This window comes from Salvelinus fontinalis, chromosome 19, assembly GCF_029448725.1.
Source record: "Salvelinus fontinalis isolate EN_2023a chromosome 19, ASM2944872v1, whole genome shotgun sequence".
Taxonomy (NCBI): domain Eukaryota; kingdom Metazoa; phylum Chordata; class Actinopteri; order Salmoniformes; family Salmonidae; genus Salvelinus; species Salvelinus fontinalis.
In genome coordinates, this window is record NC_074683.1 from 14528746 (window position 1) to 14546120 (window position 17375).

The 17375-nt window shown below is 44.2% G+C and overlaps 1 protein-coding gene across 4 annotated transcripts in view; it reads right to left on the reverse strand.

The window, feature by feature from the left end:
- hecw2a (HECT, C2 and WW domain containing E3 ubiquitin protein ligase 2a) overlaps positions 1 to 16984 on the reverse strand; it is a 39309-nt gene extending 22325 nt beyond the window's left edge. For 2 of the 4 annotated variants that reach the window (XM_055870901.1, XM_055870898.1), the window contains exons 1-6: positions 16894 to 16984; positions 7548 to 8349; positions 2076 to 2183; positions 1499 to 1593; positions 1332 to 1401; positions 249 to 418 (exon numbers count right to left, since the gene is read on the reverse strand). In XM_055870901.1, the coding sequence (XP_055726876.1) occupies positions 249 to 418; positions 1332 to 1401; positions 1499 to 1593; positions 2076 to 2183; positions 7548 to 7947 (843 nt within the window). In that variant the 5' untranslated portion in view covers positions 7948 to 8349; positions 16894 to 16984. The other 2 variants (XM_055870899.1, XM_055870900.1) reach the window with 2 other exon arrangements.
- Positions 16985 to 17375: the final 391 nt, after the last annotated feature.

Sequence of the window (17375 nt, forward strand, 5' to 3'; positions counted from 1 at the left end):
CCTATCAAAGTTACCAATCCCTGACCTAGTCTCTTCAGCCATATTGATTTCAAATGTCTAACCTTCACAATTTTGTAAATAATAGGGAATACATTTGTGTATAATTGAAATACACTTAATACTCAAGTGATTCTTTGAAACTACATCTATAGTGAGTGAGTGACCGAGTGATCTAAGAGTGGAGTGAGAGTGTGCATAAATGTGTAAGTGTGTGTACGTGTGTGCACACAAGCATGCATATAGATCACCTCTCTGTGCCACTTAGGGTTGGTGGTGTTGGCGATGATGGCGGAGCGTCTCTCCTGTCCGTGGTGGCTGAAGGTGGGGAAGCCGCTCCTCTTCCCGGGGTGGATGGACATCTTCAGGTAGGGATCCGGGTTGAAGAACATACCCTTCTTCAGCCCCACCGCACGCATATCTACACAAGCGGAAGATTATCATCACATCAGGGGATGTATGTATCAACAGTATCAGAGTAGGAGTGCTGAATCAGGATTGGTTTAGCCTTTTAGAGCACAATAAATAAGACTACATGCACAGGGGGACCTGATCATAGATCCAAACTCCTACTCTGAGACTCTTACGCCCCAGGTCCTTCACTGAGCATTGTCTGAGGCTTTGACAAAACAAAATTGGAGGCTAAACTGCCAACCAGAGGGAGCTAGTGGGTGGAGATATAAGAGGACGGGCTTTGATGCCATTCCATTTATTCCATTCTAGCCATTACAACGAGCCCATCTTGTAATATCTCCACCAAACATATCCTCTCTGCAAATGCAGTGATGAAGGTCATGTGAAACCGCATCACATTGGCAGTAGACATTATGTTGACCTTTTTTTGTTTTTTTATTTATTTCCAAAATGAAGATGCCAAGCCGTTTCAATGATGGCTTTTATCTGCAACTATATCATGCACGTGTAGCCAAGTCCCATTTCTTGTCAATGTCACAAGCCAGGGAAACCAAAGAGCACCTTACTATATGAACTAGTATTGCAATTGGAGCGTGAACAGAACCTTCTGCGTTTTCACAAATATTCTGAGGTTTATTGCAAAGGAAGGATGCTATACATATATGCAAAGTTAAGAGGTTCTATTTTCAAGTGGGAATAACACATGTGAGGAGGAATAAAAGGTCAAATAAAGTGGTAGATTAATATGATTATTCTTATTGATAAGATTTATCAATAAGTGAAACCCTGACGAGAGCAGTTTGCTGCCAAAACGTTGACAATCTTCTACTAAATCATTTGAATTGGAACAATAGTGTGCACCTTTTCCAAGACAGAGTCAATGAGGACATTTACTTGGTTTTAACCAAACCACACCTCACCTGTTAAAGTAAAGCTGATTAGTTTGCGAGGATGATCTGTGGATGACAGCCCCTCACTTTGACCTTCTCCCTGAGAGACAGAGAAGTTGTATAAACATGTTAACAGTCGTAAAAAAAATACACACACACACACACACACACACACACACACACACACACACACACACCAGGACTCCAGGGTTCTTCACAGTGATGCAGGGGGTGGTTGCTCTCAGGGCTCCACTGACACCGTGGTAGTACTTGAAGCAGATCTTGGTCTCAGCTAGAGGGAAATAGAAAGATTCATGATATGAACACAACTTCTCTTTTCCTCTCCTCACCAACTCTTTTGCTGGCTGAATCTCAATTGTGAGACATGACCTCTAATCTTGCTTGTTAAGAGGGTAGTATGTACAGAGTAATGCAAACATCTTGCTCACAGTTACTTGCATTACAGAACTAACAACTCAATTAAATGTAGCGTACTATGTAATTGCAGTGTAATTACCTTTCCAGTAGTTAACCATGAAATAATGGCCCTATGGGCCTTGCTCAAAAGTAGTGCACTACATAGGGAATAGGGTGCTATCTAGAACAAAAACCTGTTAATTAAGCGTTGCCTCTCCCCCTTTGTTAATCTCATCCCATTGGACTGCACTTTTTGCTCAAAGACATTTTGAAACTTCAATTCCACATCATATTTGATCATATTGAAGCTTTTTTTCCTTCACTCCCTCTCCTCTCGTCTTCTCTCCTCCCACTCACCGTCCATGAAGTAAGGACCAGGCTCCAGTCTCCAGACAATCTGGCCCCTCTGTGTCCCATTCACCCCGCGATTCTTACAGTCCCACACATTAGACGGGCTGGTCTCATCTGAGCCGGACAGGGAACAAAAAAGCTTTGTCAGACCACTCAGTTTGTGTGTTTGGTTCTAAATGAGTATGCACATGCATGTTTTGTGGTCTACAAAGACGTGACAGACAAAATGTTTGATTATTGAAAAACTCGAAAATGGTGGACCCCAATGAACACTATAATGTTACGGTCAGATATTTATTGAACAGCACATATCTACACTCCACATTGCAGCCTTATCACAACTCTTGTTCCATGTAAACTCAGCAAAAAAATAAGTGTCCTCTCACTGTCAACCGCGTTTATTTTCAGCAAACTTAACATGTTATGTTCATACAAATATTTACACAAGTTTCAACAACAGACAAACTGAACAAGTTCCACAGACATGTGACTAACAGATATTGAATAATGTGTGAGATGTTACCCCACTCTTCCACCAAGGCACCAAGCCCTCACCCTCCAATCCAACAGGTCCCAGACGTGCCCAATAGGATTGAGATCCGGGCTCTACGATGGCCATGGCAGAACACTGACATTCCTGTCTTGCAGGAAATCACGCACAGAACGAGCAGTATGGCAGGTGGCATTGTCATGCTGGAGGGTCATGTCAGGATGAGCCTGCAGGAAGGGTACCACATGAGGGAGGAGGATGTCTTCCCTGTAACGCACAGCGTTGAAATTGCCGGCAATGACAACAAGCTCAGTCCGATGATGCTTTGACACACCGCCCCATTCCATGACGGACCCTCCACCTCCAAATCGATCCCGTTGCAGAGTACAGGCCTCGGAGTAACGCTCATTCCTTCAACGATAAATGCGAATCCGACCATCACCCCTGGTGAGACAAAACCGCGATTCGTCAAAGAGCACTTTTTGCCAGTCCTGTCTGCTCCAGCGACGGTGGGTTTGTGCCCATAGGCGACGTTGTTGCTGTTGATGTCTGGTGAGGACCTGCCTTACAACAGGCCTCTCTCAGTCTATTTCGGATAGTCTGAGCACTGATGGAGGGATTGTGCGTTCCTGGTGTAACTCGGGTAGTTGTTGCCATACTGTAAATTGCCATAGGGTCCCACAGGTGTGATGTTCGAATGTACAGATCCTGGGCAGGTGTTGTTACACGTGGCCTGCCACTGCGAGGACGATCAGCTGTCCGTCATGTCTCCCTGTAGCGCTGTCTTAGATGTCTCACAGTACGGACATTGCAATGTATTGCCCTGGCCACATCTGCAGTCCTTTTGCAACATGCCTAAGGCATGGTCACACAGATGAGCTGGGACCCTGGGCATCTTTCTTTTGGTGTTTTTCAGAGTCAGTAGAAAGGCCTCTTTAGTATCCTAAGGTTTCATAACTGACCTTAATTGCCTACCGTCTGTAAGCTGCTAGTGTCTTAACGACCGTTCCACAGGTGCATGTTCATTAATTGTTTATTGAACAAGCATGGGAAACGGTGTTTAAACCCTTTACAATTAAGGTGTTTGGATTTTTACGATTTATCTTTGACAGGGTCCTAAAAAATGGAACGTTTCTTTTTTTCCCTGAGTTTATAATGTCTGTTTTGCACTATACCATAACCTTAGATACGTCAAACTTCAGACAATTATCCTTTAATTCGTAAATATAGTTCCTAAAATACATTCTCTACAACCTCTAACACAAAAGGACAAGGAATTGCAACATCCCACAGTGTTAAAACCGAGGGAATTCCGCTGTACGTAGCACTTTCACCCCCTTATAATGAACGACCACGTCAGGCTGAACTGAACAAGCACGAAGCAGCATGATGTGGGGGAAAAGATGTGGAGGAGAGAGAGGAGGGGGGGGGGGGGGGTGATATCATTGAATGTCTGCTTAGTTGTGGAAAGTGGGAAAGCACGCAGCACCCTGGGGGGATTAATACCCTGACGCTAGTAATGAAGTGCATGATGGCTTCGTGATCGATAGCTGGAGGGATCCCTGCATGGATTGCCTTCTCTGCTTTCTCCCTCCCTCTCATATTTTCACCTGACAGGGATGATTGGGATCCCTCTTCCTTAAAGGAGAAAATCCAGACAGGTCAAGGGGCAGGTGGATAGAGGATTCAGAAGCTTCTGGAGGTTGACTGACTCGTCCCACAGCCAATTATTATATTGGTAAACTGGTAAATTAGTATTAGAGGAGTCTTAGACAAGCCTAATGCGGTTGCTTATAGTTTGTGTTAGATAAATACTATTTAGTTTGTTGCCTGAATGTATTTAGTGGGTATGTATGCTCGCATAGAACCGAATTGGTTATACTGTAGGTTCAAAACAATATGTGGTTCATTATATGAATAAATATGAAAAAGTTGGAGAAGTTGTTTTTTCACTGCAATATTTAACAAGTAGCCTTATACAGTGTGCCGCTTAATATATAATGACCAAAAATATTAACGCAACAACTTCAAAGATCTTACTGAGTTACAGTTCATATGAGGACATCAGTCAAATTAAATGAATTGATTAGACCCTAATCTATGGATTTAACATGACTGGGAATACAGATATGCATCCTCACAAGCAGCCTCACAATGGGCCTCAGGATCTTTTGAAGGTATTTCTGTGCATTCAAACTGCAACTGTGTTTGTGGTACGTAGCTTATGCCTGCCCATACCATAACCCCACCACCACCACCACGAGGCACTCATGTTCACAAACGTTGACATCAGCAAACCGTTTGCCCACACGATGCCATACAAGTGGTCTGCGGTCGTGAGGACGGTTGGACGTACTGCCAAATTCTCTAATAAAACGGAGGAAGGTTATGATAGAGAAATTAACATTCAATCCTCTGGCAAGAGCTCTGGTGGACATTCCTGCAATCAGCATGCCAATTGCAAGCTCCCTCAAAACTTGAGATATCTGTGGCATTGTGTTGTGTGATAAAACTTACATTTTAGAGTGGCCTTTAATTGTCCCCAGCATAAGGTGTAATGATCATGCTGTTTAATCAGCTTATTGATATGCCAAACCTGTCAGGTGGATGGAATATATTGGCAAGGGAGAAAGGCTCACTAACAGCGATGTTAGCAAATTTGTCCACAAAATTTGAGCTAAATAAGCTTTTACTGCATATGGAAAAATTCTGGGATCTTTATTTTCAGCTCATGAAACATGGGACCAACACTTTACATGTTGCGTTTATATTTTTGTCGGGTGTAGTTTACAATCAAAATCCTGACTCTAAGCAGGGCTATTAAACAGTGCATTCGGAAAGTATTTTAAACCCCTAGTTTTTTTCCACATTGTGTTAGGTTACAGCCTTATTCTAAAATAGATTAAATAGATTTTTCCCCCTCAATCTACACGCAACACCCCATAATGACAAAGCAAAAACAGTTTTTGAAAATTTATAAACTTAAAAACCTTATTTACATAAATATTCAGACCCTTTGCTATGACACTCGAAATTGAGCTCAGGTGCATCTTGTTTCCATTGATCATCCTTGAGATGTTTCTAAAACTTGACTGGAGTCCACCTGTGGTAAATTCAATTGATTGGATATGATTTGGAAGGGGACACACCTGTCTATATCAGGTCCCACAGTTGACAGTGAACGTCAGAGCAAAAACCAAGCCAGGAGGTCGAAATAATTGTCCGTAGAGCTCCGAGACAGGATTGTGTCGAGGCACAGATCTGGGGAAGAGTACCAAAAAATGTCTGCAGCATTGAAGGTCCCGAAGAACACAGTGGCTTCCATCATTATTAAACGAAAGCAGTCTGGAACCAGTATAATGTACTTAAGTAGTTTTTTGGGGTATCTGTACTTTACCATTTACATTTTTGACAACTTTTACTTCACTACATTCCTAAAGAATATTATGTACTTTTTACTCTATACATCTTCCCTAACACCCAAAGTTGTGTTTACATTTTGAATGCTTAGCAGGACAGAACATGGTATAATTCACACACGTATCAAGAGAACATCCCTGGTCATCCCTACTGCATCTGATCTGGCAGACTCACTAAACACATGCTGCATTTGAAAATTATGTCAGAGTGGAGTTTGCCCCTGGCTATCCGTAATTTAAAAAAGACCTGTCTGGTTTGCTTAATATAAGGAATTTGAAATTATTTATACTTTTACTTTTGATACTTAAGTATATTTTAGCAATTACACTTACTTTTGAAAGGTAAGTATATTTAAAACCAAATACTTTGACTTTTCACTTGAGAGTCATTTTCTAATAATACGGTATCTATAATTTTACTCAAAACCTGCTCCAGAGTGCTCAGAACCTCAGAGTGGGGTGAAGGTTCACCTTCCAACAGGACAACGGCCCTAAGCACACAGCCAAGACAACGCAGAAGTTGCTTCAGGACAAATCTCTGAATGTCCTCGAGTGGTCCAGCCAGAGCCCGGACTTGAACCCGATCAAACATCTCTGGAAATAGCTGTGCAGCGACGCTCCCTATGCAACCTGACAGAGCTTGAGAGGATCTGCAGAGAAGAATGGGAGAAACTGCAAAATACAGGTGTACCAAGCTTGTAGCGTCGTACCCAAGACGAGGAGACTGTAAACACTGCCAAAGGTGCTTCAACAAAGTATTGAGTCGGGTCTCAATACTTATGTAAATGTGATATTTTATTTGATACATTTGTAAAAATGTCTAAAAACCTGTTTTTGCTTTGTCATTATGGGGTATTGTGTGTAGATTGATGAGGGGGAAAAAACAATGTAATCAATTTTAGACTAAGGCTGTAACGTAACAAAATGTGGAAAAAGTAAAGAGGTCTGAAAACTTTCTGAATGCACTGTATTGGTGACCACCCAGGATAGTCTAGGTGTATATGATATGTGATGTCTAGGTGTATACGATATGTGATGGTCCAAGTCAGATGTGTGTGTTGACTCAGGCTTCCCTTCCGTGGAACTTCAACAGCTCCAATTTCATTTTTTACTCTGTAGTCTCCTGCACCAGAGACTAGCATTTCTCAACTCTACAAAACTAGCTAGAATCAGCAAGTCCTACACAACAGCTTGGATCAGTTCAGTCAGATCAGTAGTATTAGTTAAAACGTTTGCCTCATCAGTCCAAATCAAAGGAACATTATTACAATTAAAAAATCTGAGCATTTATTTTAACCTTTGATTCAATGCTCCACCAGTAGCTGGATAAGGTAAACTAGTGTTTAACTTATTCTGGCAGGGTACCCCTGGGGTTGACCATTTTTGTTTACACCTGTACCTAACACAACTGATTCATTTAATCAAGGGCTATATCATTAGTTGAATAAGATCGTTGTACTGGACTACAACATAACTATGTATCCCTGGGGGCAACCAGTTCATGTGTTCTACTTTAAACGTTCCTAGTTACTAACTACCATTGTGAAACGAGCATGCTGAGTGTCTCACCGATGTGGTAGAGGCCAATCCAGTCGGTGGCATCCACCTCCTCCTTGATGTCCCAGGAGATGACCAGGTTCTCGCCCCTCCCCAGCGTGAACTCCAGCGTGGACGCCGTCAGCGACGAGCGGCTCTGCGACGTCACCAGGTCCGTGTCACTGTTGGCCCTCGGGAGGCCCATGGGGCTACTCACCACGGAAGCCATGTCCCCGGCGGCGCCACCACGCTCTACCAGGCTCCGAAGGTTCTCCGGGCTGAGTGTGTGTCGCAGGTGCGGGCTGCGCCTCCGAGGCGCTGACAGGTTCTCCCGTCCCAAGTGTCCGGGCAATCCGTGTGCATTGTGGGGGTGGGCCGTATGGGGATGGTTACGGGTCCTTGGAAGGACCGCTGTGGCAAGTGAGGGACGCATGGTGGCTGCGGGGGAAAGGCCAAAGCAGGAAGTTTGGAGTTGTAGTTACAGGAGCTGGCAAAAGGTTGGTGGGGGTTAGATAACCGGAAACCCTTGATCTTAGTGGTTGGGTTACGCTTCAAAGATGCGGTCTACCTCGGACACTTAACTATGGTAGATTGCTACAGCTTTAGCTTTCAGATGGTGGTGTCAATAATGTTTCATGTGGAGGCTGCAGAAGTAATCCTTCCATAAAAGCTCTGCGGTGTGTTGTACCTAAAGTTCTGACCAAGCTCTCTCTGGCCAATGTAAAAAATTATTCCTGGAGTGCAGTGAACAATCCAGGAGCAAAGACAGCCAGCGTTGTCCACTCTGCTACTTTACGCTGTCCAACAAGCAACGATCGAGACAGAGAGCTCAAGACTAGGAAAGAGAAGACAAAATGGAGAGGAAAATGAGGGACAGAGGCAGACAGACGAAGTGAAACAAAGGACAAAACGTCAGTACTCTTAACCGATGCACTGCATGCACAGCAAAAACAGTGAACGGACAACTCTCAGTGAAATGCAATCACGAGATCCCTGAACAAGCATTTGTCACCACCAGACTGATGTGGTGTCACAGAACCAGTCACCAATGCATTTATAGTACATTGGCCTAGCCATTCTAATTTACACACCGAGTGATTCTCTCTTTCCTAATCAACATTACAAATTAATGACGAAAATACATCAGGAAAGCTAGGTTAAAGCGAAACTGCTGATTGTTTCATCTCTCCTACTCAATTAAATGCATTGAAATGGGCAAAAAAAAATCTAAAACAGGATTGATTGTATTAGAGACACGTTTGCATAACAATAACAACGTCCCAATGTACTGTTTTGAGGACTGAAAGTCCTCCTCTCTCTCTTACTATGACTCTTTCCCTCTCTCCCTCCGTGCTTTGTGGAGTCTGTCAGATTGACTGCCCCAGAAAAAGGAAGTGGAGATCCTTCAGAGAAAGGGAGCTGTAACTGTCTCCCTGGAAGATCTTAAATCAGCAAAGGTGTCTGGGGGATATCAGGGGGACGACGGTCTGATTGGCTGTCCGATTCTGAACCACAACTGTTTAGTAAGAAAAAGGAGACATGTGACTTTATGATTCAACAGGAGCTTATTTTAGATGTGCTGAGCAACAACCAAGGCATTTTGGAAGATTAGCTATAATTTGAACCAATGCTAGCACCAGTCATTTCTGATTTGGGATGATCTATGCTGGGCTCATCTCATCGTCTGTTCAGCACTACTATAACCAAATAAGCTGTTGTGGGTGCGGACCATTACACAGTACTGTAGTTCCGTGGTAAATTAAAATGATGATCTCTGTTGAACTAATTTAAAGTACATGACCAAAAGTATGTGGACACATGCTTGTCGAACATCTCATTCGAAAATCATGGGCATTGACATGGAGTTGGTCCCACCTTTGCTGCTATAACAGCCTTCACTCTTCTAGGAAGGCTTTCCACTAGATGTTGAAGCATTGCTGCGGGGACTTGCTTCCATTCAGCCACAAGAGCATTAGTGAGGTTTTACACTGTGTGCTTTGTGCCGGGGGCATTGTCCTGCTGAAACATGAAAGGGTCTTCCCCAAACTGTTGCCACAAAGTTGGAAGCACAGAATCGTCTAGAATGTCATTGTATGCTGTAGCGTTAAGACTCCCCTTCACTGGAACTAAGGGGCCTAGCCCGAACAATGAAAACAGCCCCAGACCAGTAGTCCTCCTCCACCAAACTTTACATTTGACACTATGCAATGCCGCAGGTAGCATTTTCCTGGCATCCGCCAAACCCAGGTTCGTCCGTCAAACTGCCAGATGGTGAAACGTGACTCACCCTCTAGAGAACGCGTTTCCACTGCTCCAGATTCCAATGGCAGCGAGCTTTACACCACTTCAGCCGATACTTGGCATTGCGCATGGTGATCTTAGGCTTGTGTGCGGCTGCTTGGCCATGGAAACCAATTTCATGAAGCTCCCGATGAACAGTTTTTGTGCTGACGTTGCTTCCAGAGGCAGTTTGGAGTGTTGCAACCAAGGACAGATGATTTTTACGTGCAACACGCTTCAGCACTCGGCCGGTCCTGTTCTGTGAGCTTGTGTGACCTACCACGTGAATTTGACGAACTATGACGGTGCCACGTTGAAAGTCACTGAGCTCTTCAGTAAGGCCATTCTACTGCCAGTTTGTCTATGGGGATACCATGGCTGTGTGCTCAATTTTTTTTTTTTTTTTTTTTTTTTTTTTTTTATCCCCTTTTTCTCCCCAATTTTCGTGGTATCCAATCGCTAGTAATTACTATCTTGTCTCATCGCTACAACTCCCGTACGGGCTCGGGAGAGACGAAGGTCGAAAGTCATGCGTCCTCCGAAGCACAACCCAACCAAGCCGCACTGCTTCTTTAACACAGCGCGCCTCCAACCCGGAAGCCAGCCGCACCAATGTGTCGGAGGAAACACCGTGCACCTGGCCCCCTTGGCTAGCACGCACTGCGCCCAGCCCGCCACAGGAGTCGCTGGAGCGCGATGAGACAAGGAAATCCCTACCGGCCAAACCCTCCCTTACCCGGACGACGCTAGCCCAATTGTGCGTCGCCCCACGGACCTCCCGGTCGCGGCCGGCTGCGACAGAGCCTGGGGGCGAACCCAGAGACTCTGGTGGCGCAGTTAGCACTGCGATGCAGTGCTCTAGACCACTGCGCCACCCGGGAGGCTGTGTGCTCAATTTTATACACCGTCAACAATGGGTGTGGCTGAAATAGCCCGGATCCAGTAAATTGAAGGGGTGTCCACATACTTTTGTATATATAGTGCACTGTTGCAGATGGTTTGACTCTGGTTTTATATGCATGAACTGACTGGAGATACTTAAGGGGTGCGAGCTTAATCAAGCACCTAAACTATCTGAAAGAAAACAAGGTCAGGTCTACTGTTAGGAGCCAGGTCTACAGCCTGATAAGTGCTTCTATGTTAAAAAAGTAGACTCAGCTCTATACTAAGTAAACAGCAGTGTCAGGCCATGGTCCACAACAACCAAGCGCTTGAAGCACAAGGTTTAACTTTTCTTCTGTTCTTGTCCCGGAGCTATGTCGTGATGCGAGATAATGGTCACTAGGCTTTATGCTGAATGTTATGGATTGCTCTCATATTTGTTAATAGAGATTGACGCCAGATCAAGTTACTAAGGTCCAAGTACAAGGACTGAGGACACGGATTATTTACTGTTGTATTGACGACAGTCTGTGGACACCGTTTGATGATCTGATTACTTTATGACTTTATACTCGGCCTCGTCTCGGCCTTGTAGTAGGTTGGTGGTTGAAGATATCCCTCCTAGTGGTTTGGGGGCTGTGCCTTGGAAAAGTGGGTGGGGTTATATCCTGCCTGTTTGGCCCTGTCTGGGGGTAATGTCACAGGGCCACAGTGTCTCTCCTGACCCCTCCTGTCTCAGCCTCCAGTATTTATGCTCCAATAGTTCATGTCGGGGGGCTAGGGTCAGTCTTACAGTATTTCTCATGTCTTGTCCGGTGTCCTGTGTGAATTTAAGTATGCTCCCTCTAATTCTCGCTCTCTCTCAGGACCTGAGCCCTAGGACCATGCCTCAGGACAACCTGGCCTGATGACTCCTTGCTGTCCCCAGTCCACCTGGTCATGCTGTTGCTCCAGTTTAAACTGTTCTGCCTGTGGCTATGGAACCCTGACCTGTTCACTGGATGTGCTACCTTGTCCCGGACCTGCTGTTTTGGACTCCCTCTCTCTACCGCACCTGCTGTCTCTAACTCTGAATGATCGGCTATGAAAAGCCAACTGATTTACTCCTGAGGTGCTGACCTGCTGCACCCTCTACAACCACTATGATGATTATTATTACTATTATCATCATCATCATCATCATCTAACCCTGCTGGTCATATATGAACGTTTGAACAACTTGGCCACGATCTGTTATAATCTCCACCCGGCACAGCCAGAAGAGGACTGGCTACCCCTCAGAGCCTGGTTCCGCTCTAGGTATCTTCCTAGGTTCTGGCCTTTCTAGGGAGTTTTTACTAGCCACTGTGCTTCTACATCTGCATTGCTTGCTGTTTTAGGCTGGGTTTCTGTTTTCTGACATCGGCTGATGTAAAAAGGGCTTTATAAATACATTTGATTGATTGATAACTCTGCAGCAGGAGACAAAGGTCACTACCTTATTTGGGTTTCCTATAAGCCCCTAGTGCTAATGTTGACATATCTGAATCAGACCGGAAACGGTTCTAAGGGCCAGTTCAGAGAATGCCACCTAGACGTTTCCTTTGCTTCTGTGCTGGGTGGTGTCTCCCTGCTGCAACTTGTAATATACCGGATAGGTTTTTGATTAACAAAAAGGAGAGCAGTGAAGTCATTCTGGAAACTCCTGTAACAGAAGTGTAATGTCTTACATTATGCACATCTGCAATATCATCCGTTCATCCTGCTGCCCGAGGCAACATATCACGGAATCTCAATTTAATAGTGATTTATAACAATGTATGTTGCTCAGTGCAACAGTACATGAGAAGAGAGGTCATGCATGTGTGAGATGATTGCCTGTGCGTCCGGACTGATACTGGAGAAAGGAATGCTTGCATGGATGTCCCTGAGTCAACAAGACTTTACAACTGGGGAACACATTTATGCAGGTACAAATAGATATGTTCACAGCTACATGTGCACACACACACACACACTTGTGGGAGAAGGAGCATTTTGAGAAATTGTACAGTCGAGAGAGCGAAAAGTCTGTTCACTTGAATGGTAGTTATGCAACTGTTCTTGAGGTCAGTTCTCAAATTCCTTCCATGTCTGTATGCCATTGTTTTCTCTAATTTGAGTGGGAGAGGTCTGGGTTATGTCTGTCTCACTGAGCCAATGGGATGGGATAAGGAGCCTGTTCACTGCCTCTATAACAGTACAGGGGTCTTGACCTGAAAATGCAGCCTTCCTTTCCTTGAAATAAATAATGGCTCTTACATGACTGGATAGGTGAACGCTAGGCTTCTGCTACACAGCTTTAATCCATCATGTCATGTGAGATCTATGATTGATTTGCATCCAGGAAGGAAAGAAGGAAGCAAGTTGTAATTTTAAAGACGCAAAACAAGGCCATGGTAACCATTTATGCTTAGGACAAAAAATTGCAGATTCCAAAGGTTGGTAAAAAAAATACATAAAAATAAACAATGCTCTTCTGTATTGGGACCCACAGAATCCATCTGGTGCTTTGAGATTCTGGTTAGAACTGCGTGAAAGAGTATTATTAGGCCTAGAAATAAATAATCAGTTCCATTTTGAACATGTTGGGCACCAGGTTTATGGTAAAGCCATAGAATCCTATTGTTGGGCAAGAAAACCAGAGAGCCATTCTGTTGGGCACAAATACTGGTTGAATAAACGTTGCTTCCACGTCATTAAAATACATTTAAAAAGCAACAATTAACGATTCTATTGAGTTACAGTTCATATAAAGGAAATCGGTCAATTGAAAAAAATGAATTAGACCCTAATCTATGGATTTCACATGACTGGGCAGGGGCACCGCCATGGGTGGGACCCAGGCCCACCCACTGGGAAACCAGGCCCAGACAATCAGATTACATTTTTCCCCAACAAAGGGCTTTATTACAGACAGAAATACGTCTCAGTTTCATCAGCTGTCCGTGTGGCTAGTCTCAGACGATCCAATCGGATGTGGAGGTCCTGGGTTTGCGTGGTTACACGTGGTCTGCGGTTGGGAGATCGGTTGGATGGACTGCCAAATTCTCTAAAACAACATTGGAGGTGGCTTATGGTAGAGAAATAAACATTACATTCTCTGGCAACAGCTCTGGTGGACATTCCTGCAGTCAGCATGCCAATTGCATGCTCCCTCAAAACATCTGAGGCATTGTGTTCTGTGACAAAACTGCAAGAGAATGGATTATCTTGGCAAATTACAAATTCTCACTAAACAGGGATGTAAACAAATGTACGTTTTAGAGAAATAAGCTTTTCAGTTAATGAAACCAACACTTTACATGGTGTTATCTATATATCTATATATTTTTGCTTCTGATAGAGGTGAATCAGCGTGGAAAAACGAATGTGGATATTTATTTTTTTACTCCGACCCTCCCGTGCGGTAGTCCGCATTTTGAGAACACCCAGGCAGTGTATCTATGACACACTACACGTACAGTACTCTCAGAGCCACACATAAAAACACATGCAGAATGCACTCACAGTCCACACAGCTATAATATGATATGCTGTAAATTAAGCATGCTAATGTTACTGTGGATATAGGCTAATCATTCATGGACCTGTTCACTATGGGTAATGCAGCTCATATGAACGCGTAAGCTTTATTGATGCACTGAGGCCTCATACTAATGAATGCCGTTCTGACTCACTATGAGAGCAGTAACTGTATACTGTGCCAGGGTTCGTCATGGCTACTTCGCTGGCTGCTTCCCCATGGGAATACATGCCTGGAATGAGTCACACGCTGAGAGGTATCCCACAATGACCTGCAATGCGAGTGAGCACCCCGGAAGTGGTTCCATTCACGCTCACTTCCTTATTTCATGCAGTACCACTTTTGAACGCCAATATTCTTAAAACACAATGGAAGAAGGCTACTCACATACGCACATTCATCTGCACCTTAATTTGACACTTATGGATGTGCATACACACACAATACAAACAGACAGAAAGACACGCAGGGTCAAGAAAAAACATATGAAACAAGCATATAAACTGTACAGCCAAACCAGACGCATCCATAAATCCTGTTCTCACTCTCCCTACTGTACATCACTTTGACCAACTACACCTGCACTGCATGACCCCACAAAACAGATGGCGACAAAGACAGCCTGAGACAACGGGGACAATACGATGGAAAATGTACCATTCTGGGTCAACGTTGCCCATTGGCACAGACCTAGGATCAGCTCATCTTCCCTGAATCCTCACCTTAGCGACACTTGTTTTTAACCATTTCATTTCGAGTTTGATTCATTTCATGAACTGAGTTCAAATGGAAATGATCTCAACCCCGTCTGTGACTGCATCCATCCAAGTGAAGCTCGGCAGGACTATTTGAAATTCAATATGAGATGCTACTGTTTGCGTTGATATAAACGAACGTATAAACGAACGTGACAGAAAACGCCTAAGTGGAGTTCCCACATCTGGTTTCTGCGAGAAAAAAAGAAGCTAGGTTGAATTAGCTGTATCCCTGAGAACGGGATGCATCTGGTTTTTGGCAACTCCGCTAAGCCTAGCCTAGCATCCTGGGTGTATCGCTTTGATCACTTGATTTGAGGTGACTATACTGTAGGCAAAGGCCAGGGGGGGCACAGTTCTTGTCCTCGGTGGCTGCAGTCCGGCTTCTTTTCATCTCTCCCTGCACTGGCACTGAATTGATCAATTGAATGCACTGGTTTCCCAACGAATGCACACACATGAAGGCTTTTGGTTTTGACATTGAGCCAAAATCATGTCATATTGAGCACGCCTGGTTACACCATCCACCATAGTTGCTGCGATGTTCTGAGCCAGCACAGTATGGTCTGAGTCTGCATGATATTGTGAAAGGGTAATAGTTTCCTCTTCCCTGGTCTTAAATCAGTGGCAGGTGAACAGGATAGAACGAGAACCAGCAGACACGTCGGCCCTTGAAGACTGGAGCTGTGACACCCTGGCTGTAGGCATAACATAAACTCACTCATACCATCTGAAATAATGGCATGATGTCAATGCTCAGCTGCATAGCGCATGGAGTTACGCTATACTCCCCAGGGTATTACGCAGCCACAAAGTGATGTTTACAATGGATAGCCTATACCACATACAGAGAAGTATCATGTTTTATAGCCTACTCTCAATATTGACAGGTGAATTGAACACATCTTACTATATTACCTACTGTAGTCTACAAGGCAAACTAGCCTACATCAATTAATTAGCATGTCAACACGCTACGCTTCTCTCGTGCTGTCGATGCCACAGGCGCATTGCTTTGCGCACATTACTGAATAGGGACCGCACTGAACAGTCTGCGATCATTGCTCGCTATTGGGTTAGGCTACTCTGGGAATTCCCAGCGTCAATTCTTAATGCAGATCTCATTGACAAGACGCAGGCTATAAATCAAACAATTTCACTTAATTAAAAGTGATGACATGCACAACATGACACTGTATTCACATGTAACGGTTTGGCTATACTAACATATTTTAATTCCTTCGGTCACCATCCTAAACGATGATAAAATGCCACATGAAATATTGACCACGGGTGTATCCATGGGTAGTATACCTTTTGCGCAGAGGTGCGATAAAACAGACGCACACAAATTAAACGCGATCACAGCTTTTATCCGCAGTTATGGTGTGGATATCACGATGGTTTTGTTACCTCTCTGTGCAGTCTCGGATTTATGGACAGGCGGGATACCGCTTTAGGGGACACAAGTCCAGGCCAAATATGTAGAGGCAGCCTGGGTGTGAGTCATGTATAGCGTCGGTATCTCCCCTCCGGTTGGCAGTAATGTTGGCGTGAAATGTTTAGGCTGCGAAGGCTGGACGGCCTTCTTGTAGCAGGCTGTCAGTGTCTAAAGGTGCGCGCTAGAAACACAATTTCCCCTTATTATTACGACCACAACGTTCGTTTTGTCGTCTTTTCAATGTATAGCCTTCTATGGTTTTGCATCGCAATGCGTATTCCACACACTCAGCCATACTGTCCGAATCATCTTCCCTGCCAGCAGATGCTCAAATCCCGAACGCCCTATCCCACAAGCAATACAGGTTTGAAGCCAAACCTACAGAGTAAGATGGCAAACGTAGCCTACCTAATTATTGCAGTTAGCCTATGAGTCGTTTGTCTAACAGGGGTCATTATGGAATTATTCATAATATACCTGATGCGTAAACCGTGCCTCCTCTGTTGAAATGGGCGGTGACTTAAAGGAGATAGATCCAGCCTGCAGAGCTGTGTATGGCGGCTGGCTGTGCAACCTGGTCTCAGAATATTTTGTTGTATTCTGTACGTAAATCAGAGACCCGCATGCAAATTTTTATGGGTCAAGGATTTACGTTTACTATGTTACATCTAGTATATGCGACCAGGCTGGTGTGTTGGAATATAGGCAGTGGCGATTTTCGCATGTAAATCTTGGTGGGGCAAACAAAAAAATATATTTTTAGATGCATGCCAGCAAACTCACTGCACAACACTAAACAATACATTAATTGCACTATAACGGTGAAAAACGGTGCCCACACAGTCCCAACACCTTGCCACTGCTATACCTGTTAATTATAACAGTTAATTCAGCCTAATTTACTGCCTTTAAAAAAAACATAGCTGATATGGCTGACTTGCTTAAACAAATTTGGTTCC